Raw genomic sequence first — 24,465 nt, 5'->3', positions numbered from 1 at the left:
TGGAAGAAGAATTCGTTCGAAATTGGGAAAACCTAGGAACATGGTTGTAGTAGATGAAAAATAAAGATTTAGTTAGAAGAAAGAATGCATATGGAGAAAAAAGAAGAGTAAATTCCTTAATTAGATTTTTTTTTAACTCCCAACAACTTTTGTTTTTATACAATGGTGGCACGATTAACCTATAATCTCATATAATGTTACATGTGAGGATAGCAGGCCTATTAGGTAGAGAAAGAAACCTATATGGACTAAAGACTATGTCTTGTAGAGTCAGTGAAAGGTCCAATTAATAATAGAAAGGATTGTGTACGGTCAGTATCATAGTCTGATGTATAGTTGATTCATTGAGGTGGGTATTAACCACTATATAATACAATGGGTTGTATGTACAATGGGTATGATGAATAAAGAACTCTTTTCTGTTTTCTGTTAAATCTCTCTCTCTAGTCAGATACTAGTCTGCGTCTTGTATCAACCGGTGCTTTCATTTTGACTCATCAACCATGAGGGTTCAAGATTTGGCCGAAGAATTCACCGCTCACCGTGATCAAGTTCATCAGCGATTGGATCAAGTGAATGAATCGATTGAAGCACGATTTGCAGCGATGGAGGCACAACTTAGAGAATTTATGTCTTGTTTTCCTCAGTCACAACCAACAATTCAACAATCGCCATTTACCTAGCCACCACCAACAATGCGTTCTGATAATCGAGGGTCTCTGTGTTTTATGAAAATGGAGATTCCTTCATTTGAGGGTCAAGACCCCAACAATTGGATCTTCAAATCCGAATTGTTCTTATGTCTACAACAGACTCCGGATCATCTCAAGGTCCAAATCGCAGGGTTGAGGACGGTGCTGCAGGGGACTGGTTTCAATGGATCTTTAATTGTGGTACTGTGCAAACGTGGGAGGAGTTCACTAAGGCAGTGAGACAACGTTTCGGTTCGTCACATTACAGAGATGTCAGAGGAGTTCTTGCAAAATTGACCCAAAATGGTTCCTTGGCGGATTATATGCGAGAATTTCAAAGATTCATGAACCAGGTACATGATCTCAGTGATAATCTTTTAATGATTCTTTTCATTTCAGGTTTGCAACCTGATCTTCAGGGAGCAATTCAGTTGCATCGGCCCACTAGCTTGCATCAAGCTATGCAACTAGCTTTAGCTTATGATAGCCATCATTCTGAGCTTCGTTCCTCTTTCACCAATCATACAAAGAAATCCTTTCATCGTCCCCACTCACCCACCAAAACTGAGAAAGCTACCCCTTTAGCTATTCAATCATCCCAAGCACTAGCCTTACCAGCCCCACCTACATTACCTGTTAGAAAATTATCATCCGAAGAAATACAAAAGAAAAGAGAACTGGATATATGTTTCACATGTGATGAAAAGTGGACAGCTAGACATAGATGCAACGCCAAGATGATGCTCCTTATAGGAGAAGTAGAAGACTCGGGTGGACAGCAAGAAGAAGAGATAGTTCGGGGTTTAGAAGAACCCAAGGGAACCAGAATTGATGCAGCTTTGAATTCTCTGTCGGGGAGTAATAATCTGAGATCAATACAATTGCAGGCCAGTATATTGAATCAAGGAGTAAAGGTGTTAGTAGACTCTGGAAGCTCTCACAACTTTATTAGAAGAAGACTAGCAGAAGAACTTCGGTTGCCTATGAAAAAGTCTTCTAAAATGAGAGTTTTTATAGGCAGTGGAGAATTTTTACTTTGTGAAGAAAGTGTCCCAATGTCAAACTTCAAATTCAAGGCCATGGATTCACTACAGATCTGTGGGTTATTGAGTTGAGTGAACTAAATGTCATTCTAGGAATGCATTGGTTAACTCAACTAGGCAAGGTCACCCATGACTACAATAATTTGTCCATGGAATTTGTATGGCTGGGAATACCAGTAAAATTGAGTGGTTGTCAGCAACAAGGAAAAGAGTTATCAACAGAGGGTATGGAAGGTGAATGTAATACTCTTTCACTGCAACCTGTTGAGGAGGCTCAAGCAAAGGTAATTTCATAATTACATGCCTTAAAAGATAATGTTAATCTTGCTTTATGGTCAGTTTTAATCAACTGCAGTATAGTATTTTCCATTCCAAACTCGTTGCCACCATTTAGAGACATGACTCATGCCATTCAATTAGTGGAAAATTCGAAACCAATTGCTATAAAACCATACAGATATCCTCATCACCAAAAAGAGGAGATTGAGAAACAGGTTAATGACCTGTTAGCCTCGGGATTCATCCAGAACAGCCATAGTTCTTTTTCTTCACCAGTCTTGTTGGTGAGAAAACAGGATAATAGTTGGCGCATGTATAGATTACCGTGCTCTTAATTCCATAATAGTCAAGGATGTTTTTCCAATTCCAACCATAGATGAGTTGTTGGATGAGCTAATTGGAGCTTCAGTCTTCAGCAAATTAGATTTGAGATCGAGATATCATTAAATTGGCATGAAGTCTGAAGATATTCACAAGACCGCTTTTAGAACACATAAAGGGCACTACGAATTTTGTGTCATGCCATTTGGATTAACAAATGCACCAGCCACTTTTCAAGCGACAATGAACAAAATTTCCAAACCTTACTTGCGCAAGTTTATAGTAGTTTTCTTTGATGATGTGTTGATTTACAGCTCTTCAATGGATGAACATGTCCAACACTTGGAAATCACCCTTAGGTGCCTATTACAACTTTTTTTTTTTGTTAAACTCAGCAAATGTGAGTTTGGTGTGCAGGAGATAGCTTATTTGGGCCATGTAGTGACTATTTCTGGTGTTAAAGCTGATCCAAGGAAGCTATCAGCAATAACAGACTGGCCTACCCCTCACTCTATCAAGCAACTAAGGGCTTTTCTTGGTCTAACAGGATATTATAGGAGATTTGTACAACATTATGCTTCAATAGCCCATCCACTAACTGAGCTGTTGAAACAGGATAGGTTCTCATGGACTCCTGAAGCTGATGTATCTTTTCAGAAGTTGAAGGTAGCCATGTCCACAACACCTGTGTTGAATCTTCCATATTTTAGCTCTTCTTTTGTCATTGAATCGGATGCATCAAAGTTTGGAATAGGGGTTGTATTATTACAAAATGGTAAACCTATTTCATTTTTTAGTAAGAAGTTGGGGGTTAAAATGGCAATAGCTTCTGCCTATGTCCGTGAGTTATATGCATTAACCGAGGCTATCAAGAAGTGGAGACACTACCTACTAGGTTCTCATTTTGTGATAAGGACAGATCATTAAAGTTTGAGGCAATTGCTTACTCAAACAATTCAGACTCCTGAACAACAGAAGTGCATGTCAAAGCTTCTTGGATATAGTTTCAGCATTGAGTATAAAACAGGACTTTCCAATGTGGTGGCAGATTCACTATCTAGACAACATGATGACATGGTGCACGGTACAGCTCTAGCTTTGATATCTGAACCTAAATTTGACATTATTAATCAGATTAAGTCAGAAAATTCTGCAGACCAGGACTTATTGGCTATACATCAGTCATTGGTAAATGGTACAAACAAGGACCCCTTTATTACGTGTAAGGATGGCCTGTTGTTTTACAAAGACAGATTCATGTTGGGCACACAATCCCAGCTTAAAGCCATTCTGATTACTGAAGCTCTTTGTAAGAACCTGCACCGTTAATTAAGAAAATTAATTAAATAAATGTGAGAATTAGGAAATAATTCCATAATTGACCCTAATAATTATGATAAGGCTTAAATAATTATAGTAAGTGATTAATAATGCTGAATGTCGCTTTTCTGACGAAAAATGCAGATACCGGCTCTGCTACTCGGTATAAATGCGTACCGATGAAGTATCCCGGAAAATTATAATAAGTGCATGAATATTTCTAGAATATTATGTAGGACTTGTAAAACAAGTTTCAAGTCAAAATAATGAGAACTGGTGCCAGAACTGATATTGGCTATGGAAAAGCGCGTACCGGAAAGGTGCTACGAAAAATAAAAGAAAAATATGATAAATCTTAGAAAAATGAGTAAGTTCAGATTCCAAAGTTTGGGAATAAATGAAAGACAATGGCCTTGAAGGCCGTAGGCATGTGAGGATGAAAACAAAATTTTTCAAGAGCGGAAACACACATGCAAATTAAGATACGTACTTTAGGACGTAATGATACCTTTGTTCGTGATTCAAAAACTCCAAAGTGATCAGTGTAAGGTTTGAAGGTTCAAACCCTATAATGTAGATCCAAACCACCCTACATCAAGATGCAAGAACACTTCTTAAAAGCCACCAATCGAACACCACAAGGAAGTCTAGCTAGGCGTCCAATAGGAGAGAAAGAGGCTTAGGTTTCAAGGTGTTTAGTTGAGTGAATTTTCAGCATAAAGACTCACAAAGTGGGGCATGAAGTTCTATGAGAAGAGGCTAGGTAGTTTTCGAAAAACCCTTAAGAGAACCTAACAAAAGGATGCATTTTTGGAGATGAGAGATCAAATTGATTTGAATCAGATTTTTCTCCCAAAAATATGACCTATGTAGTGCCCAATGGTGGAGGAATAAGTGGAGTTGTTGCAATTCAAATCTAGCCAACAACCTCCTATCATATCCTCATGAGACTAAGTCTATACCTAGTCAAAAATAACCATCATATGGCCAGCCATTTGGTGCGCCCTTATTCAGCCCAAAAACAGTCCAAATACATTAAGTAGTTGCAATTCAAATTGAACCAACTCACTCACTTATTCTCTCAACAAACCAAATCTGATTGAATCTTATTTGGTTGACTATATGACCATCAAAGGATCACCAAATCAGTGCCCCAATCTTGCTAGAAGATGTCCAAAGATCTTCTCTTGATACTTGGGATTTGATCCATCAAGATCTCATCTTATCCTTTTGTTATGAAACAACCTTTCACAGCCAATTCAAATTCAAACATTTAAATTCAAACGCTCAAACATTTAAATTCAAAATTCAAATTCAAAATTTAAATTCTAAATTTAAATATTTGATAATTAATTTAACTAATTAAATTAATTAATAATGTCTTGGACCATCCAAGCCCATTACTACTACCATGCGCCCTTTCCCTCTTAGGTGGGCTTCCTAACTTCTTCTTGGGCTAACAACCATTATTAGGCTCAATACCTTTAATGCTATATCATCAAGACAATAAGGTGTTAGTGTGTGACCCATTAGGCCCAACATAGCCACTGACATAAATGGGCTTTGGCCCAACAAGCCCACAACCCATTTAATGATAACACAGAGCACTAGCAATGCTTTGTTGCCCCAGAGCTAGTTAGGTTAATGACATGATCATCCTATTACATATATTTGGTTACCGTTTGTATTTCCTTTCGTCTCGGTTACCTTCCCTTTAAACCTAGGGTGAGGATACGTATCAACCCTTGCGGTTTAGGATAAGCTTTAATTCGAAATAGGGATTCTTCAATTTACTGACTCTAAAGGCAGATCATCTCATGATCTCTTTTACTATGCATAGATTCCCGAGTCCTATAAATGTCATCCTGATTTCTCCGGTTTACAGATAACCTAATCCCTTACAGAGATTTGACGAAATCCTTCAGCTTATCACCCTAGGCATGTGCTCTTTCAGGACATGCCCAAAAGTATACCTATGAGTCTCCATGTTTCAGGCATACGAGGTATACAATCAAAATATGCCTTCTAGAACACAGTCTAGGTGACAACTTATGGTCTAAGGAAAAACATACCCAAATATTAAGAGACTGCTCTAATGATACATTTGTAAGATTTCCTCATAGAGTCTTTTTGTGGGTCTGTTCAGTGCGAGCTATACCCTTATAGGTCCACCCATGACTTTAGCTAAGACATCTCTATATCTGTAGCTCATGAGGTCTTTACCTTGTATCCGAATACAAGTAGATAAGTCGTGCTAGTCTTACTCGAGATTACTGATCCTCATTCTCAGTGTCTCTAGACTAGGAACATAAAATTAGGAATAAACATCTGGTATCTTTAAATCCTCATGATCGTGATCTCATCACAGTTACTCGAGAGATACCTATTTTATTCCAAGCGGTTTATCGAGTTACTCATATAATATATTAACAATAATATTGAGACAAAATATGAAACGGGATAAAGAGTGCTTATTATTTATTTGCGACAATATAAAAAGGTCCACATATGTCATAATCTAATCAAAAGATTGTCTCTAGGACATTTATATACTAACATTAAAATGCTAAGCGTAGCTATTAGTGATAATACTGTGTGATTAAGTTTAAACCGGCTATAAATACTAAGAGGCACATGATCCTAGGTCAGTTTTGTGCACCTCTACGTAGCATTTGCTGAAGCCTTGTGACCAGCCACCTTGCCACTCCCTTCCTTCTTCATTTTCTCACTAAAGACACCACCTTTGATCATTGTTTCTTCTATTGTTCAACATATCTTGGTGTGAGCTACCTTGGGTGGGTGAAAGAACTTTGCTTTTGAGTTGTGAGCACTATTTTGGGAGAGTTATTGGGCTGAGTTTCTTGTTGGGTGTAGTGGGAGCTTTCTCTTGGGTTGTAGAGGCTGCAAGAAGCCATCTTGTGAAGTAAAAGACCCACCTTGATGCCATTTTTCGTGTTGTTGGGAAGTCAATACCTTGGAGGCTGATTGGTGAGCTCCAAGAGCCATTTTTTTCTATTTTGAGCTTAGGTAAGTGTCACCTACCTTGATCATGAGTTTTAATGGTTAAAAATGGAACATTGATGCATGTAATGGATTAAAGTTGATAACTTAAGGTTGGGTAAGGTTAAACACACCTAGAAATACATGTTTAAGCTTCTGAAATCGTGAAAAGAATCACCTTTGGGAAGGATATCTCGCGAAATATAAAACTGCATTTTGTCGAGAAATATCCAGATATGATATTCGGATATTGATATCTGGATATGGGGTCTTGAGATATGCGGATATGCATATCCGGATATGATATCCGGATATGATATCCGGATATGGCCCCGACAAATATCCGGATATTCTGGATTTGCGTGAGCAGTAACGGTACTGTTTATACAAAACTGAGTTATGGGTTTGTGGATCCTAGATTGATGAAGTGGAACTTCTGTAATAACTTATCTAAGTCAGAATCTAAGTGATTAAGGGCTTGTGGCTTTGTGAGAAGCCTTAAGACATGAAACGTAAAAGAGAAGTGTTGTCTTATGTTATATGCTTATGAGCTATGGTTGTTGATACGATTGCTGGTCCAAAACAGATTGTGATTGTGCTGTGTGTGGACCTTGAGCTTGTGTGGAATCTTGGCTTGGATAGCTAGCTTGCAAGGTAAGCTTTCATGTCCTCGGCTTAGCCATTGTTTGTTCCACCATGTCCCATGGGGGATGGTTATATGCATGATGTGTTTTCATGTATTGTTTTATTGAAATGCTATTGAGTTGTTAAGTGCAAATGTTATATGATATGTATGTGGTGTTCGCCTAGACAGGAAGCCATGGGGTGGTCCTGTGGGCAGGTACAACATGGGTTGGTACTGTGTGAGTAATAGACGTATTCCTACACTTCTCTGATCAATAGAATGGTTATAACACACATGACATGAATATCTGCTGCATTGCACTAGTTTTGGAACTGATATTGAATTACTGCTTTTAGAACTTATATTGCACATGTAAGTGAGCTTGGGGTGGAAGATCCTTGAGGACCCCTTGCCTTACTGAGATTTCTTGTTTAGAGATCTCACCCCACGTTTGGGGACGCTTATTTCAGGTTCATGTAATTTGGGGGCTGATGCCTCTGGCGGCAGGAGGCCGGAGCTTAGCTGATTATATATGTTGTATGCTGACATGACTGGATATTGGATACTGTTTATGTTTTCTGTCTTTATATTGATATTTGAGTTGAGACTCTTTTAGGGGCTTGTTGCCTTGTTTGGTGAGCATGGGGTTTTTCCATCCCGTTTTGATGTTAGTACCTTTTAGCTTGAGTTGTATAAACTATCAGGGTTGTCCGGTCTACTTGTTGTAGTTCTGTGATTAGAGACATAATTATGTTATTTATTTTATGAAGTATTTCAGTTAGTTGTTGGATTGCAATCACATACAGGCGATATTTTGTAATTGGTTTTTAATAATCAACTTGGCTAAGTATAATGACGTCATAATTGAAAGTAAAAAGTCATTCCGCATTTTTAAATTAAGTGTGGCTTAATACGATGACATGTTAAAAAATCAGGATAACACGGGGTGTTACATTTTATGGTATCAGAGCACTTTCTAGGGAAAAGCCTGTATGTATTGCAATAACTTAGGATGTTTGGTTACGAGTCTCTCTTGTGTGTTCTCTCTGTTGGATTTTGCTATGATAATGCATATGTGACCACATTGCGTGGGCCTGATCAACTCATCCTTTGTGTAACTTGTGCAGAGTCATGGTACTATCTAGGAGGAACCGTGAGACCACTGAGGATCAGCCGGATCCTGTCCTGACTGCATTGGAGGGCCACAGAGGACGTTCTTGAGGAAAACAGGTTGGCGAACATGACCATGATGAAGGTCATGTTGGAGGAGATAAGGGCTGGCCGCAATGAGGGTCAGTTTCCTCCTCCACCACCTCCACCGCCTCCACCTAGTCTGCAGGACGATAGCCAGAGCCATGTTGAGGGCTCTGGTCATGCTACTGGGGTGATGGAGCCCTATGTGGAGCCTGCTGAGGATCGCGATACTATAGACCGCCGGCTTAATGCTTTCCGCAAGCATAAGCTACCTTCCTTTGATGGGTCGTTTGATCTTATTGCTGCGGCGTGATGGCTGCAGGCATTGGAGAAGATCTTCTGGGTTATGCAGTGTACGGACCCGCAGAAGTTGATGTTCGCCACTTACATGTTGGAGGGAGATGCACATGAGTGGTGGATGAACACCTCTCGTGCCTATGAGATGCAGGGTCATGTTATGACATGGCCATTCTTCGAGGACTGCTTTTTGGGCAGATACTTCCCTTACGATGCGCAGGAGAGGAAGCAGTGGAAGTTTGATAGATTGGTGTAAAGCTCGATGTCTGTTGACGAGTACCTAGCCAAGTTTAATGAGCTTGTGAAGTTCGCCCACTTTCGGATGGCGGTGCCCACTCTGACCTTTTTGGCTGCAAAGTTCCGCAGGGGACTTAGTGAGGTGATTGCAGAATATATTGCTAGAGCTGCATCGAGAGATTTTGGTACACTGGTACAATAGTGTAAGGACATTGGGGATGTCTGCATTACGAGTAAGGCCAAGAGGGCCATGATTGCTGAGACGAATGGAACTGGAAGTTCCACTTCTTGGAGAGACAGAAAGTTTGCTGGGAACGGCAAGAGGAAGCAGTTGGCGGCTAGGCAAGCGCCAAATCTGTTTAAGAGGACTTCTGCTCAGGGGAGTACAGCGAGATCTCCTACTCCCAGATGCTCGGGATGTGGGAAGGTTCATCTAGGGTCGTGTGCTACAGGCTAGACTATATGTTTCCAGTGTGGCAAGGAGGGCCACTATGCTAGAGAGTGTTCGTCGTCGACGGCGAGAGCTGCAGCAATTCAGGTAGTTCCATTACAGATGGTTCCCCTTCCACCTACAGCGGCACCTGTTGCGCCACCTGTCATGAGGTGAGTTTACACTTTGGATCGGCAGCAGTTGGACCGAGCTCCGAACCTTGTCAGAGGTACTGTTTCCATTGGTGGATCTTATGTCGATGTCTTGTTTGACTCCGGTGCTACGCATTCATTCATTGCTACCCTGATTGTTGTGGGGCTTGAGTTACCCATGTCTGTGCTTTCTCCACCGTTGCGGGTGACCATCGCCACCGGAGAAAAGTGTGATACCTCCACTGTTCATCGCAATGTAGCATTTCAGTGGGATGGTCGTGAGTTCTCGGTAGATCTGATAGGATTGCCGATGGCCAATTTGGAGATTATTCTGGGCATGAATTGGTTGTCCAGGAATTGTGTGATAATTGACTGTTGTGCCAAGCGAGTGGTGATGTCTCTGTGTGACTCCACAGCCAGTTCCTCGCCTTATATATCATTACTATAGGCTAGGAGAGCCTTGAGGGCAGGGGCCTTCGGATATGTCATGTTGGGAGGTTAGGTGAGTGGGGCACAAAAGGATATCACTGGCATTCCTGTGGTGAGGGAATTCCTCGAGGTATTTCCTGAGGACATTCTTGAGTTTCCACCGTAGAGGGAGATAGAGTTCTCCATTGACTTATTGCCTGGTGTGGGGGCCGTTTCATTGGCTCCATATCGGATGTCGCCACCAGAGTTGGCGGAGCTGAAGAAACACATTGAGGACCTTTCAGGGAAAAGCTTCATTCGACCGAGTTTGTCTCCATGGGGAGCACCGGTCATTTTTGTGAAGAAGAAATACGGGACTATGCGATTGTACACCGACTACAGGCAGTTGAACAATGTGACAATCAAGAACAAGTATCCCCTTCCGCGCATTGATGATCTGTTGGATCAACTGAAGGGTGCTTGTGTGTATTCGAAGATCGATCTCCGGTCCGGATACCATCAGATTCGGGTGAAGTAGGAGGATGTCCCGAAGACTGCATTTCGTTCGAGATACGGTCACTATGAGTATTTGGTGATCTCGTTTGGACTCACCAATGCACCCGTAGTGTTCATGGATTACATGAACAGGATTTTCCAGCCATACCTGGACCAGTTTGTGATCGTCTTCATTGACGACATATTGATTTACTCCAAGACTGAGGAGGAACATGCTGAGCACTTGAAGATTGTGTTGCAAGTGCTGAAGGAGAAAAGGCTTTATGCTAAGCCTTCCAAATGTAAGTTTTGGCTTAAGTCCGTAAAGTTTTTGGGACAAGTGATTTATGCAAAAGGAGTTGTTATGGATCCGAACAAGATTGAGGCTGTGCTAGATTGGGAGAGGCCCAAGACAGTTACTGAGGTGAGGAGTTTTCTGGGTTTGGCATGGTACTACCGGAGGTTCATCAAGGGATTTTCTATGCTGGTTCTGCCTTTGACTCGCCTTACCTGCAAGGAGACTCCATTTGTGTGGACTCACAAGTGTGAGGAATGTTTCCAGGAGTTAAAGGAGAGACTGACTAGTGCACCTGTGTTGGTCCATCCTGATCCTGCTGAGGAAGTTGAGTTGTACACCGACGCCTCTGGAAAGGGGCTCGGATGTGTGTTGATGTAGTTGGGCAAGGTGATTGCCTATGCTTCGAGGCAGTTGAAGCCTCATGAGGAGAACTACCCGACTCATGATTTGGAGTTGGCTGCTATTGTGTTTGCTTTCAAGATTTGGAGGCATCATCTCTATGGCATGAAGTTTGCTGTGTTCAGTGATCACAAGAGCTTGAAGTATTTGTTCGATCAGAAGGAGCTGAACATGAGACAGAGGAGATAGATCGAGTATCTAAAGGACTACGACTTCAAGTTGCAGTACCATCATGGCAAGGCCAATGTGGTAGCTGATGCTTTAAGTTAGAAATCCATGAGCCTATCCAGTTTAACCATGGGTGATTATGATATCATCGAACAGTTTCAAGATCTGACGGTGACCTCTTTGTTTGGAGGTGCACTTCTCGAAATGGAAACTGTGCAAGTTGAGAACGAGCTCATTGAGAATATCAAAGAGGCGCAAGTGTAGAGAGAGTGCCTAGATTATGTGAAGAACCAAGACGTTGTGTCTTGGAATGAGGATGGACTGTTGACCTTTCAGAAGAGGATTGTGGTTCCTCGAGGTCCTTTGACTGTTGAGGTGATGACAGAGGCTTATAATGGCCATTTTACTGTCCACCCTGGTGCTACAAAGATGTACCAGGATTTGAAGAGAAACTACTGGTGGCCGGGCATGAAGAAGGACATAGTTGTGTTTGTGTCTAAGTGCCTGATTTGCCAGAAGGTGAAGATAGAACACCAGAAGACGTATGGTAAACTTCAACCTCTTGAGATTCCGGAATGGAAATGGGATAGCATTTCCATGGACTTCGTGGTGGGATTGCGGAAGACTCAGGCTGGTTACAACTCTATCTGGGTCATTGTGGACAGATTGACTAAGTCTGCCCACTTTCTTCCGGTGAAGGTGAGCTTCACTACTGAGCAGTTGGCCAGACTATATGTTTGCGAGATTGTGAGACTTCACGAGGTGCCCGAGAGTATCATTAATGATAGGGACCCGAAGTTCACATCTCGGTTCTGGGAGGCGCTGCAGGAGGCTTTTGGTACACAGTTGAGACTGAGTACAGCCTATCACCCTCAGACTAACGGACAGACTGAGCGGACCATCCAGACATTGGAGGACATATTGAGGGCTTGCACTTTGAAGTAGGGTTAAGCATGGGATAGGTACCTGTCATTGGTGGAGTTTTCTTACAACAACAGTTTCCATGCTAGCCTGGGCATGGAACCCTATGAGGCGTTGTATGGTAGGAGGTGTCGGACTCCTACCTGCTGGTCTGAGGTTGGAGATAAGGAGTTGTTTGGCTTGGACTTTGTCCAAGATACCACCCTGCAGATCAAGTTGATCAGGGAAAAGCTGAAGCAGTCGCAGAATCGTCAGAAGAGTTACTATGATGTGCGGCATCGTCCACTGGAATTCAGTGAGGGCGAGCACGTGTTTGTGAGACTTTCACCTGTCACCGGTGTTGGTCGGGCCCTCGGAGTGAGGAAGCTGAGCCCGTGTTTCATTGGACCATACCAGATACGTGGTAGAGTAGGACCTATTGCCTACCGGCTTGTCTTGCCTCCGAACTTGGCCAACATCCACGACGTATTTCACGTGTCTCAGCTTTGCAAATATGTAGCGGATCCTTCGCACGTGGTGCAACTGGATGATGTGGAGGTTCGGGAGAACCTAAAGACTCCCGTCGGACCACTCAAGATTCTCGATCAAGGCGAGAAGCAGCTGAGGAGCAAGATCATTCCGATGATCAAAGTGCAATAGACTGGAAGAACTCCTGAGGAGTGCACTTGGGAGCGAGAGGACGAGCTTCTTCGGCAGTATCCCGACTTCCGAGACAGGTATGTTTCTGATTTTGAGAACAAAATCCTTAAAAAGGTGGGGTGAATGTAATAACTCGCACCGTTAATTAAGGAAATTAATTAAATAAATGTGAGAATCAGGAAATAATTCCATAATTGACCCTAATAATTATGATGAGGCTTAAATAATTATAGTAAGTGATTAATAATGCTGAAATTCGCTTTTCTGACGAAAAGTGCAGATATCGGCTCTACTACTCAGTATAAATGCGTACCGATGAAGTATCCCAGAAAATTATAATAAGTGCATGAATATTTCTAGAATATTATGTAGGACTTGTAAAATAAGTTTCAAGTCAAAATAATGAGAACTGGTGCCCGAACTAATACTGGCTATGGAAAAGCGAGTACCGAAAAGGTGCTGCAAAAAATAAAAGAAAAATATGATAAATCTTAAAAAAATGAGTAGGTTCAGATTCCAAAGTTTGGGATTAAAATGCTAAGCGTAGCTATTAGGGCTAATACTGTGTGATTAAGTTTAAACCGGCTATAAATACTAAGAGGCACATGATCCTAGGTCAATTTTGTGCACCTCTACGTAGCATTTGCTGAAGCCTTGTGACCAGCCACCTTGCCACTCCTTTCCTTCTTCATTTTCTCACCAAAGACACCACCTTTGATCATTGTTTCTTCTCTTGATCAACATATCTTGGTGTGAGCTGCCTTGGGTGGGTGAGAGAACCTTGCTTCTAAGTTGTGAGCACTATTTTGGGAGAGTTGTTGGGCTGATTTTCTTGTTGGGTGTAGTGGGAGCTTTCTCTTGGGTTGTAGAGGCTTCAAGGAGCCATCTTGTGAAGTAAAAGACCCACCTTGATGCCATTTTTGTGTTGTTGTGAAGTCAGTACCTCGGAGGCTGATTCGTGAGCTCCAAGAGCCATTGTTGCTCTATTTTGAGCTTGGGTAAGTGTCACCTACCTTGATCATGAGTTTTAATGGTTAAAAATGGAACCTTGATGCATGTAATGGATTAAAGTTGATAACTTAAGGTTGGGTAAGGTTAAACATACCTAGAAATGCATGTTTAAGCCTCTAAAATCGTGAAAAGAACCACCTTTGGGAAGGATATCTCGCGAAATGCAGAACTGCATTCTGTCACTAAATATCCGGATATGATATCCGGATATTTATATCTGGATATGGGGTCTTGAGATATCCGGATATGCATATCCAGATATGATATCCAGATATGGCCTTGACAAATATCCGGATATTCTGGATTTGCGTGAACAGTAACGGTACTTGTTCATACAGAACTGAGTTATGGGTTTGTGGACCCTAGATTGATGAAGTGGGATTTCTATAATAACTTATCTAAGTCAGAATCTAAGTGATTAAGGGCTTGTGGCTTTGTGAGAAGCCTTAAGACATGAAACGTAAAAGAGAAGTGTTGTCTTATGTTATATGCTTATAAGCTATGGTTGTTGATATGATTGCTGGTCCAAAACAAATTGTGATTGTGCTGTGTGTGGACCTTGAGCTTGTGTGGACTCTTGGCTTGGATAGCTAGCCTGCAAGGTAAGCTTTCGTGTCATCGGCTTAGCCATTGTTTGTTCCACCATGTCCCGTGGGGGGATGGTTATATGCTATAATGCACGGACACTGACACGGGACACGACACGCCGACACGTTAATTCTAAAAAATGTCATATTTTGACACGTTGGGACACGTTTTGATATTAAATAATATTTTTAATATATATAATATAATTTATATTTAATAGATATAACAATCTATAATAAGTCATATAACCAATCAAATATTTAAATTTCATAAATAAATACAAACAAAAATAATTTTTCGTACCTTGTTAATTTTTCATGTCAAATTTCATAACAGAAAAAAATTAATTTATAACTTTTTTTTTATTTTTAGTTTATAAAATAAAATTAAGATTAAAAAAAACGTGTCTGAGCGTGTCCGAGCGTTGACCACGTGTCGTAAAGAGTTGACTGTGTGTCCAAAAAATATGTCGGAGCGTGTCCGAGAGTTGACCACGTGTCCCAAAATATTGACCGCGTGTCGGACGCTTGTCCAAGCGTGTCAGACACGTGTCTGTGTCGTACACGTGTCCGTCTCCAACACGTGTCTGTGTCCGACATGCACAATTCTCCCAAAAACACGAGTCCGTGTTTCACAGGTTATATGCATGTTGTGTTTTCATGTATTGTTTTATTGAAATGCTATTGAGCTGTTAAGTGCAAATGCTATATGATATGTATGTGGTGTTCTCCTAGACAGGACGCCATGGGGTGGTCCTGTGGGCGGGTACAGCATGGGTTGGTACTGTGTGGGTAATAGACGTATTCCTGCACTTCTCTGATCAGTAGAATGGTTATAACACACATGACATGAATATCTACTGCATTGCACTGGTTTTGGAACTGATATTGAATTACTGCTTTTAGATCTTATATTGCATATGTAAGTGAGCTTGGGGTGGAAGATCTTTGAGGACCCCTTGCCTTACTGAGATTTCTTGTTTAGAGATCTCACCCCACGTTTGGGAACGCTTATTTCAGGTTCAGGTAATTTGGGGGCTGATGCCTCTGGCGGCAGGAGGCAGGAGCTTGGCTGAGTATATATGTTGTATGCTGACATGACTGGATATTGGATGTTGTTTATGTTTTCTGTCTTTATATTGATATTTGAGTTGAGACTCTTTTGGGGCTTGTTGCCTTGTTTGGTGAGCATGGGGTTTGTCCATGCCGCTTTGATGTTAGTAACTTTTAGCTTGAGTTGTATAAACTATCAGGGTTGTCCGGTCTACGTGTTGTAGTTCCGTGATTAGAGACATAATTATGTTATTTATTTTATGAGGTATTTCAGTTAGTTGTTGGATTGCAATCACATACAGGCGATATTTTGTAATTGGTTTTTAATAATCAACTTGGCTAAGTATAATGACGACATAATTGAAAGTAAAAAGTTATTCCGCATTTTTAAATTAAGCGTAGCTTAATACGATGACATGTTAACAAACTGGGTTAACACGGGGTGTTACACTCATCGCACACCTTTGGGAGGCCATGCAGGTGTATTGAGGACATTCCTTCAACTCTCTGCTTCCTTCTTTTGGAAAAATATGCGCAAGGAAGTCAAAGATTGTATCACTCAATGCACCATTTGTCAACAGGTGAAAACTTCTACTCAAGCCCCAATGGGTTTGTTAAATCCATTGCCTATTCCAGAAGCTGTTTTTGATGATTTAACCTTGGATTTTATTACAGCCTTGCCAAAGTCACAAGGATTTACCACCATTTTAGTAGTGGTTGATAGACTCACGAAATATGGACATTTTGGTCCATTTCCTGCATCTTACACAGCTTCAACAGTGGCTCAATTGTTTTGTAACATGATTGTGAAACTTCATAGGTTTCCAAGGTCCTTTGTTTCAGATCGTGACCCAATATTCTTGAGCAATTTTTGGAGGAAATTATTTCAATTGAGTGGTACAAAACTCCATGCAACATCAGCTTATCACCCTCAATCGGATGGTCAAACTGAGGTGACCAACCGATATATTGAACAGTACCTTAGAGCTTTTTGCTCAGAAAAAAATCATGCTTGGTCTTCCTATCTTTGCTGGGCAGAATTGCATTATAATACCTCTTTTCACTCTTCAATTAATACATCACCATTTCAGGCATTGTATGGGAGAGCACCAGTGATGTTACCTATGTACCCAAGGGGTTTGATCAAAATAGAAGCCTTAAACACATTACTTCAAAAGCGCAATGAAGTCTTAGCAAGTCTCAAGCTAAACTTGCAACGTGCTCAACATCGAATGAAACTTCAAGCAGATAGGCACCGTTGAGATCATACATTTCAAGTGGGTGATCTAGTCCTAGTTCGTCTTCAACCTTATAGACAACTATCAGTAGCAAGGAGAGCTACTCACAAGCTTGCTAAGAGGTATTTTGGCCCTTTTCCAATTCAGAAGGTTATTATTAGCTCTGTTTCTTATCAGTTAAAGTTACCTGAAGGCAGCCAAATCCATCCTACTTGCCATATTTTAAGCTTGAAACCTTTTCATGGCTCAACAAATCTTAGTGCTTCACCTCTGCCTATAGAGAGCATGGATAACAAACCTGTCCAAGTGCCCATTGCAGTATTGAGTTCCCGCACAGTGGCAATCAGAGGAAGAACTCAGCAGCAAGTTTTGGTCTAATGGTCTCAAACGGTACCTGAAGATGCATCATGGGAATCAGTTGGAGAGCTTAAAAGAGTTTACCCTTCCCTGCACCTTGAGGACAAGGTTGCTTTTGAAGAAGGGGAAGTTGTTACATGTGAGGATAGCAAGCCTATTAGGAAGAGAAAGGAACCTATATGGACTAAAGACTATGTCTTGTAAAGTCAGTGAAAGGTCCAATTAATAGTAGAAAGGATTGTGTACGGTCAGTAGCATAGTCTGATGTATAGTTGATTAATTGAGGTGGGTATTAACCACTATATAATACAATGGGTTGTATGTACAATGGGTATGATGAATAAAGAACTCTTTTTTGTTTTCTGTTAAATCTCTCTCTCTAGTCAGATACAAGTCTGCGTCTTGTATCATATAACTACTTAAACCTGTCACTACTAAATCAAGTTTTTTTAATTAGAATTCTAAAGATTTTGTAACCCAATTATTTCTTCAAAAGTCCAATACGTTACCACATTTATTCTTATAGAAGCATAAGTAATGGGAAATGGATTCTCTCATGTGAAAAAAAAAACATGACATGATAATGTGGGAATATCACAATCATGTAAAGTTAAATCAACGATTATGATTTTGTAACTACCTATTTTAGTATTTTCTCTCTCTTTCTTTCTTTATTATAATTGATCAACCTTTGTATGGTTATAATCCTCCACATGACCATATTATGTTTTTTTCACATGAGAAAATTCAAATCCGAAATAATGACAGAATATTCTTTAGAGAATCAATTTTAAAAGTTAACCTTTAGTTTGGTGATAGACAAAAACCATCACGTTTAACCTTTAGTTTGGCGACAACTTGATCACTAATGCATAGAGAGTCTGCAGATATATGGCAGGATATGCTGCTTGTCTCATATGTCATTCCCTAGCTGAGAACACTGATCATATTTTTAGAGAATGTATTTGGGCTCAAGAGGTGTGGAACATGTGGATAGATAACAGGGGCTTAAACTCCTTTCTAAGAAATGACATGGAATCCTAGATTAGTACGAACTTAAAGAGGGGTAGCTAGAACACTACTTGAAGAATGTATTTTGGAGTAATTTGCTGGTCCATCTGAAAGGACAGGAACAACCTGATTTTTAATGGAAAAAGTGTAACGCCCAGCCACTTGCAAGAATCAATGACTGTCCCCACACACTAATACGAGACTTTTTAGTGTGCTTTGTCCTCACTCGCACACTTCCCGAGAAAACTTTCCAGGAGGTCACCCCTCCCAGAATTGCTCCAAGTTAAGCACGCTTAACTGTGGAGTTCTTCCGATCCGAGCTACCGAAAAGTAGATGCATCTTGTTAGTATAGGTAGTACCAATTAATTCTTATAAGCCATTCCTAACTGTACCGTCCCATACCAGCACAGTCTATGGAATCCCTCTCTTTCGGGTGTTGATTCGATTCATTCATGAACCCCCAAGCTGCAAGATTTGGCATGAGCCGTTCATTGTCCGTGCCCTTTCGCACCGGCGATCACTCCCTGCCCTTGCTAGCTCTTGGGATGTTACATGCCCACCAGCTTCCGCCTGGTTCGTCCTCGAACCACACCGTAATAGAAGAGAAAGCCTACTCTGATACCACTTGTAACGCCTGGCCACTTGCAAGAATCAATGACTGTCCCCACACACTAACACGAGACTTTTCAGTGTGCTTTGTCCTCACTCGCACACGTCCCGGAAAAACTTCCCAGGAGGTCACCCATCCCAGAATTGCTCCAAGTCAAGCACGCTTAACTGTGAAGTTCTTCCGATCCGGGCTACCGAAAAGTAGATGCATCTTGTTAGTATAGGTAGTACCAATTAATTCTTATAAGTCATTCATAACTGTACCGTCCCATACCAGCACAGTCTATGGAATCCCTCTCTTTCGGGTGTTGATTCGATTCATTCATGAACCCCTAAGCTGCAAGATTTGGCATGAGCTGCTCATTGTCCGTGCCCTTTCGCACCGGCGATGACTCCCTGCCTTTGCCAGCTCTTGGGATGTTACATGCCCACCAGCTTCCGCCTGGTTCGTCCTCGAACCACACCGTACTAGAAGAGAGACCCTGCTCTAATACCACTTGTAACGCCTGGCCACTTGCAAGAATCAATGACTGTCCCCACACACTAACACGAGACTTTTCAGTGTGCTTTGTCCTCACTCGCACACTTCCCGGAAAAACTTCCCAGGAGGTCACCCATCCCAGAATTGCTCCAAGTCAAGCACGCTTAACTATGGAGTTCTTCCGATCCGGGCTACCGAAAAGTAGATGCATCTTGTTAGTATAGGTAGTACCAATTAATTCTTATAAGTCATTCCTAACTGTACCGTCCCATACCAGCACAGTCTATGGAATCCCTCTCTTTCGGGTGTTGATTCGATTCATTCATGAACCCCCAAGCTGCAAGATTTGGCATGAGCCGCTCATTGTCCGTGCCTTTTCGCACCGGCGATCACTCCCTGCCCTTGCCAGCTCTTGGGATGTTACAAAAAGTAGTTCTCCCTATGAGATTTTTTCCCAGGTTTCTCTCTTTGTGAACAATATTAAACTGGCTAGTATTTTATCTAGTGCGGGTCTAGCTCTAGAAAATTACAAAGAGATATTGATAAGCTAGAAGCCTCCTCCTCCTGGGTGGATTAAAGTCAATAATGATGGCTCTTGTCGTGTTAATGGTTCTCGACTAACCTGTGTGGGTTTTTTTAGAAATGATTGAGGAGCTTAGATCAAAGGCTTTGCTAGGAAGTTAAGTAATGGAACAATCCTAATGGCCGAGTTGTGGGGATTCATTATAAGTCTGGAATGGGCTTGGGATCAGGGACTGAGACAGATCATTTTGGAAGGAGACTCTATGATGGCAATTCAGCTAGTGGAAGAGGGTTGTGTTAGCTCACATCCCTATTATGAGTTTGTGAATAGAATCAGAATGTTAATTTCTAAACAATGGATGGTGGTGTTGGGTCATGTCTATAGAGAGGGAAACCAAGTGGCTGACTGGGTGGCCTCTCATGCTGCTCCTCCTGATTGGAATACCCTCTGGTATGATAATGCTCCTGCAGGGTGTACGACTTTAGTATCTGATGATGCAATAAGTAATGAGGTGCCTAGATGTGTTAGTGTGTAGTTGTTGTTCTTTCTTTTTCCTCTGTTTCCAAAAAAAAAAAGTTAATAATTGCATTAAATGGAAATTATTAAATATCCTTAATGCGGAAAAGGTAAGATTTGGAACACAAAATGAATTTTCTAGCATTTGATATTTAATTAGCCATTATATTTGTTTAAAACAGAAACAAAAAATTTCCTTGAATGGAAAGTCTAAAATTTTGGTGGGAGATTTTATTTCTAACCATATGACATGATTTTATATGGTCAACATACCACTTGTACAAAATGCCATTTGGTAACACCTTACAGGGTGTTTGGTAGGGGGAATAATTTTGAAAATCCAGGAAAGTTGGGATGGATTTTTAAGAAGTCCTTCTTTGGTACAGTATTTGAGAAAATAATCCTGGAGAAGTGAGGATGCCTTGGATTCCTTTTTGTGTGTAAATTGTGATTAGAATACCACTGAAAAATGCAACCTAGATAGTGGTATTCTCACCTTTCCTGGGAGATGGAAAAGTAACCGCAAAATTTGTGACAAAATAACTCTGATTCGTGTACTTGCTTTCTGCTTTTCGTGTACTTGTTTTCTGAAGGAGACGACCTGAAGAAATTGGATTTGAGAAAGACAACGCTCCGAGACCTGAAAAAATAGCCTCATCACTCTTCGAAAAATGGTGGACAGCTGCTCCGTCAGCTTAGCTGCTCCAAAAAATTGTCACAGCTGTTCCTTTTGCATGTCCAAACAGCCTGTGGAAATGATTTTTGTTTTGTTTTTGTGAGGGGTATATGTTAATTAAATCAAATTGTTCGACTTGTGAGTATAGTTTCTGAACGAATATTTGTTGTTAGACTTTGATCGGTGACAGATAGAGAACGAGGAGGGGGAATGAACGATGGGTCTTGATAATAGGTACTAGGCTGAAAAAACTAAAACGGCACTGCAGTTGTATTCAAATAAAAAAATAACTCTCTAATATTTTACTGAATAAACAAAATGAATTACAAGGGTTAGTTTAGTAAATTCACCACATATTCCCAGCAATATTTTAACATTAATCAAATATAGATTTAAGAAAATTAAGCTAATATTTTCTATAATATTTTAACCTACCAAACAATTTCTAGTTAATATTCTCATAAAACTCAATCTTCCATCATATTTTTGAATATCGTCATTTTTCTGCCAAACGCCCCGTACAATGTGAAGTCTCTTATATTGTAACTACCTACTACCGTAAGTAAAAGAGATCCCGTGCACAGAACGCTCTCATGTGACGCGTCTCCAATTCAAAGTTTTAAGAAAAGAAAGAGAATTTGACCATTTGAATTTGGTATTATGCCGTGTCAATGAGGCAGTGTCATAGCATCTTCGGTAAGCAAGGGGGAAATTCGAAAGATAAAGATAAAAAAAATAAAGAAAAGGAAAACTCTACCTAACTCTTCAAATCTGTAGGAAGGTAATGTTACCACAAGATCCTTTGTACAATGAGAAAAATGTAGGCATAAACTGCCAAACTATTCTAACGTAGGCATAGACGACCAAACTAATCTGTCAATTGCACTTTTCTTTTGTATGTGTATGTGTGGCAGGTGAACATAAATTGTAGGAAATTGGAAAGGGCAAAAAAAAAAAAAAAAAAAAAAAAAGGCCCAAATTACTTTTGGGACCACTTCAATTAAAAGAAGATTTTCTGAACGAAATTGTGTCCTTCACCTTCTCCTTGTCCTTGTCCTCCTTGATCTCCAAATAATTGCTGACGGGTTTGGGCAGATTCGGTATGGAATTTTTGTTGGAGGGGTAGGAAAGACTCTGCAATTCAATTCTAACACTGAGTTATTAGAAGCTGTGTTAAAAAACCTTAATTGTGGGTTTGTGCCTCTCATTATGCTCTTAATTAATTGCTTCATTTATATCTACTCAAAATTTATGAAAGAAAGCCACTTTAATGAAAACAAACAAAGATACACTATAAACAGGCTTTTACTTAAATAGCATATGGAAACAATGTAGGCTTCTAATAATATATAAACTCCAAATTCCTAATCTCAAGTAAAGAATGTAACATGCGGAGAAATTGTTGATGGTGAGATAGATTGTCATGAAACTTACTCTAATCTAGAAATATCAATCTGTGAAAAGTCCATGTTGGTTGAACTGTCAAGTACAGCTAATGCAGATATCATGGGCCTAGGTGTTGACACATGAGGCTGCTTGATCGCCAGTACTCTGCAGTTGAAGTTGCTGGCTATGCTGTTATGGGAATGGGCCATTGCGAATCTGTTACAAATGAATAAAAACACAGCTTTGAGTTGTATGATTTCTCCTAGTAGTACTACAAAGTTGCACAGGTAAAAAAATATATATAAGAAACAAACAGAAAATCAATGCATTTGGTATCTGATCAAGACACAAAATACAATGAATACGTGTCAAATGCAATTAAATGGTTCTGTAAGCATTTGGTAGAGCCACCACATCAATTCTTTGAGCCATATATAGATATGGTAGTATTGGAGCTTCCTTCTTTAGAACTCTTTTGTGTGGCAGTAACTAATAGGAAATATATATTAATAAAATATTTATGAGATAAACTTATTTCAAGTTATTTTTTTATTTATATATTATGGCTAGTATATAGTTATAATGTTACAGTTTATTTTCTTTTTTTCCACGTCGTCATTACACAAGTTCTGAAAAGTGACTGAGCAAAGAAAAAAAAACAACTTTAACATTATAACTATGTACTATCCATAATTCTCAAGTGCCTAGAAAAATATTAACCTGATATATATATATATATATATATATATATATATATATATATATATACACTACTAGAAAAAACCTGTATAGCGACGGAATTGTTATGGAAATTCCGTCACTAATTTCATCCTCGCTACTACTTTCCGTCACAAATTCCCTCGCAAAATCATTTGCGAGGGAATTTGCGATGGAAAATAATAGCGATGATGAAATTAACGACGGAATTTCCATAGCAATTCCGTCATTATACAAGTTTTTTCTGGTAGTGATATATATATATTACATGAAGATTGGACAATTAATAAATTCAGGTCCCACTAACCCATGAAAATGTTGTCAAATAATGAAGGTCAGGATCAGCCAGATTGCTGAGTAAGATGTAATTAAAGTGAAATCCCCAGAACCCATCAGACAGAAGCTGACCTCTAATCAGAACCTTACCTTTCTGTTTTCCCCAAATACATATCCAAAGAACACTATTTTTCAGGTGTTCATTGATCATCCACATCAAGATGACAATGACAAGAGAGAAATCCAACTTGAATTTTGTCTCAAAAAGCAATGAATTCTGAGGAGAGGATCATCATCATTCATCACATGACCTTCCGATAACAACTACCAACATTCATAGGCATTATTAATAATTCCAATATTCATCTACTCAAGAAATTGACCTCAAAACTCAAAATATTTTCACATTGGACTTACTTGTAAAGAAAACTATGATCGTGAAGTCCAACCACAAGCACTGAAGCTCCAATCTCTCGCACCGTAGCAGCAATCTTGGTTCCTTCTTGGTCCCCTTCCGTGACAATAATCTCAACCTTTGCCTGTAACACAATCCTAAGATTATGGCACATATCCGTTAATTCTAACATAATAATAATAAATGAAAGAGAACAAAAAGAAAAACAAGAAATGAAGTTAACTACGTTGGGGTAGTTGTTGCAGATGTCTTGAAAGGAAAGAGCTAACTTAAAGCCATTGAGGCGAAGAAGACGAGCTTTGTTTCTGCTTCTTGATCTTGTGGAATGGTAGACATGGAGAAGGGTGATGATGTCACCATAGCGTATGATATTTTGAAGAGCCCATTGTAGAGCAGTTCTAGCTGCATCTACATCTTCTACCACAACCACAATTTTCTTCACATCCATTTTTTTTTTTTTCTTTCTCTCTCTCTCTCCTCTGCTCTTCATTTATATATATCATTAACTTAGCCAAAGTTGTCTCTCTCTGATGGTTTCTGCCCCATTCTTTAGGCTTTATTTCAATGTTGATTGACTCTGTCTTTAATAGCCCACAACCTCATATGACGCAGAAATTCTTCCTTGCTCTCTGCTACCTCATGTGGCAGGTCAGCTCCTATATATATTAAATCAAAAAAGAAAAGAAAAGA

The 24,465-nt window shown here is 40.1% G+C and overlaps 2 protein-coding genes across 2 annotated transcripts; one reads left to right on the top strand and one right to left on the bottom strand.

Annotated features, from left to right (window-relative positions):
* The first annotated feature begins 503 nt into the window (after window positions 1–503).
* Window positions 504–16,831, top strand: LOC133316534 (uncharacterized). Its single transcript, XM_061518286.1, has 6 exons — window positions 504–636; window positions 756–1,709; window positions 1,829–2,019; window positions 2,753–3,172; window positions 3,296–3,523; window positions 16,151–16,831. The coding sequence occupies exons 1-6, from the start codon at window positions 504–506 to the stop codon at window positions 16,829–16,831; spliced, it is 2,607 nt and encodes an 868-aa protein (XP_061374270.1).
* A 5,063-nt stretch (window positions 16,832–21,894) lies between these two features.
* LOC133316533 (uncharacterized) lies at window positions 21,895–24,223 on the bottom strand. The gene is made up of 4 exons (XM_061518285.1): window positions 24,002–24,223; window positions 23,778–23,899; window positions 22,416–22,583; window positions 21,895–22,115 (listed from the first exon to the last, which is right to left on the bottom strand). The coding sequence occupies exons 1-4, from the start codon at window positions 24,221–24,223 to the stop codon at window positions 22,016–22,018; spliced, it is 612 nt and encodes a 203-aa protein (XP_061374269.1). The 3' UTR covers window positions 21,895–22,015.
* Between the last annotated feature and the right edge of the window lie 242 nt (window positions 24,224–24,465).

This window comes from Gastrolobium bilobum, unplaced genomic scaffold (genome assembly GCF_033153095.1).
Source record: "Gastrolobium bilobum isolate Gb01-03AN ecotype WA unplaced genomic scaffold, APGP_CSIRO_Gbil_v1 utg50801, whole genome shotgun sequence".
Taxonomy (NCBI): domain Eukaryota; kingdom Viridiplantae; phylum Streptophyta; class Magnoliopsida; order Fabales; family Fabaceae; genus Gastrolobium; species Gastrolobium bilobum.
The sequence above is the reverse complement of the archived record's forward strand: the minus strand, read 5'-3'. Positions and strand labels throughout refer to the sequence as shown.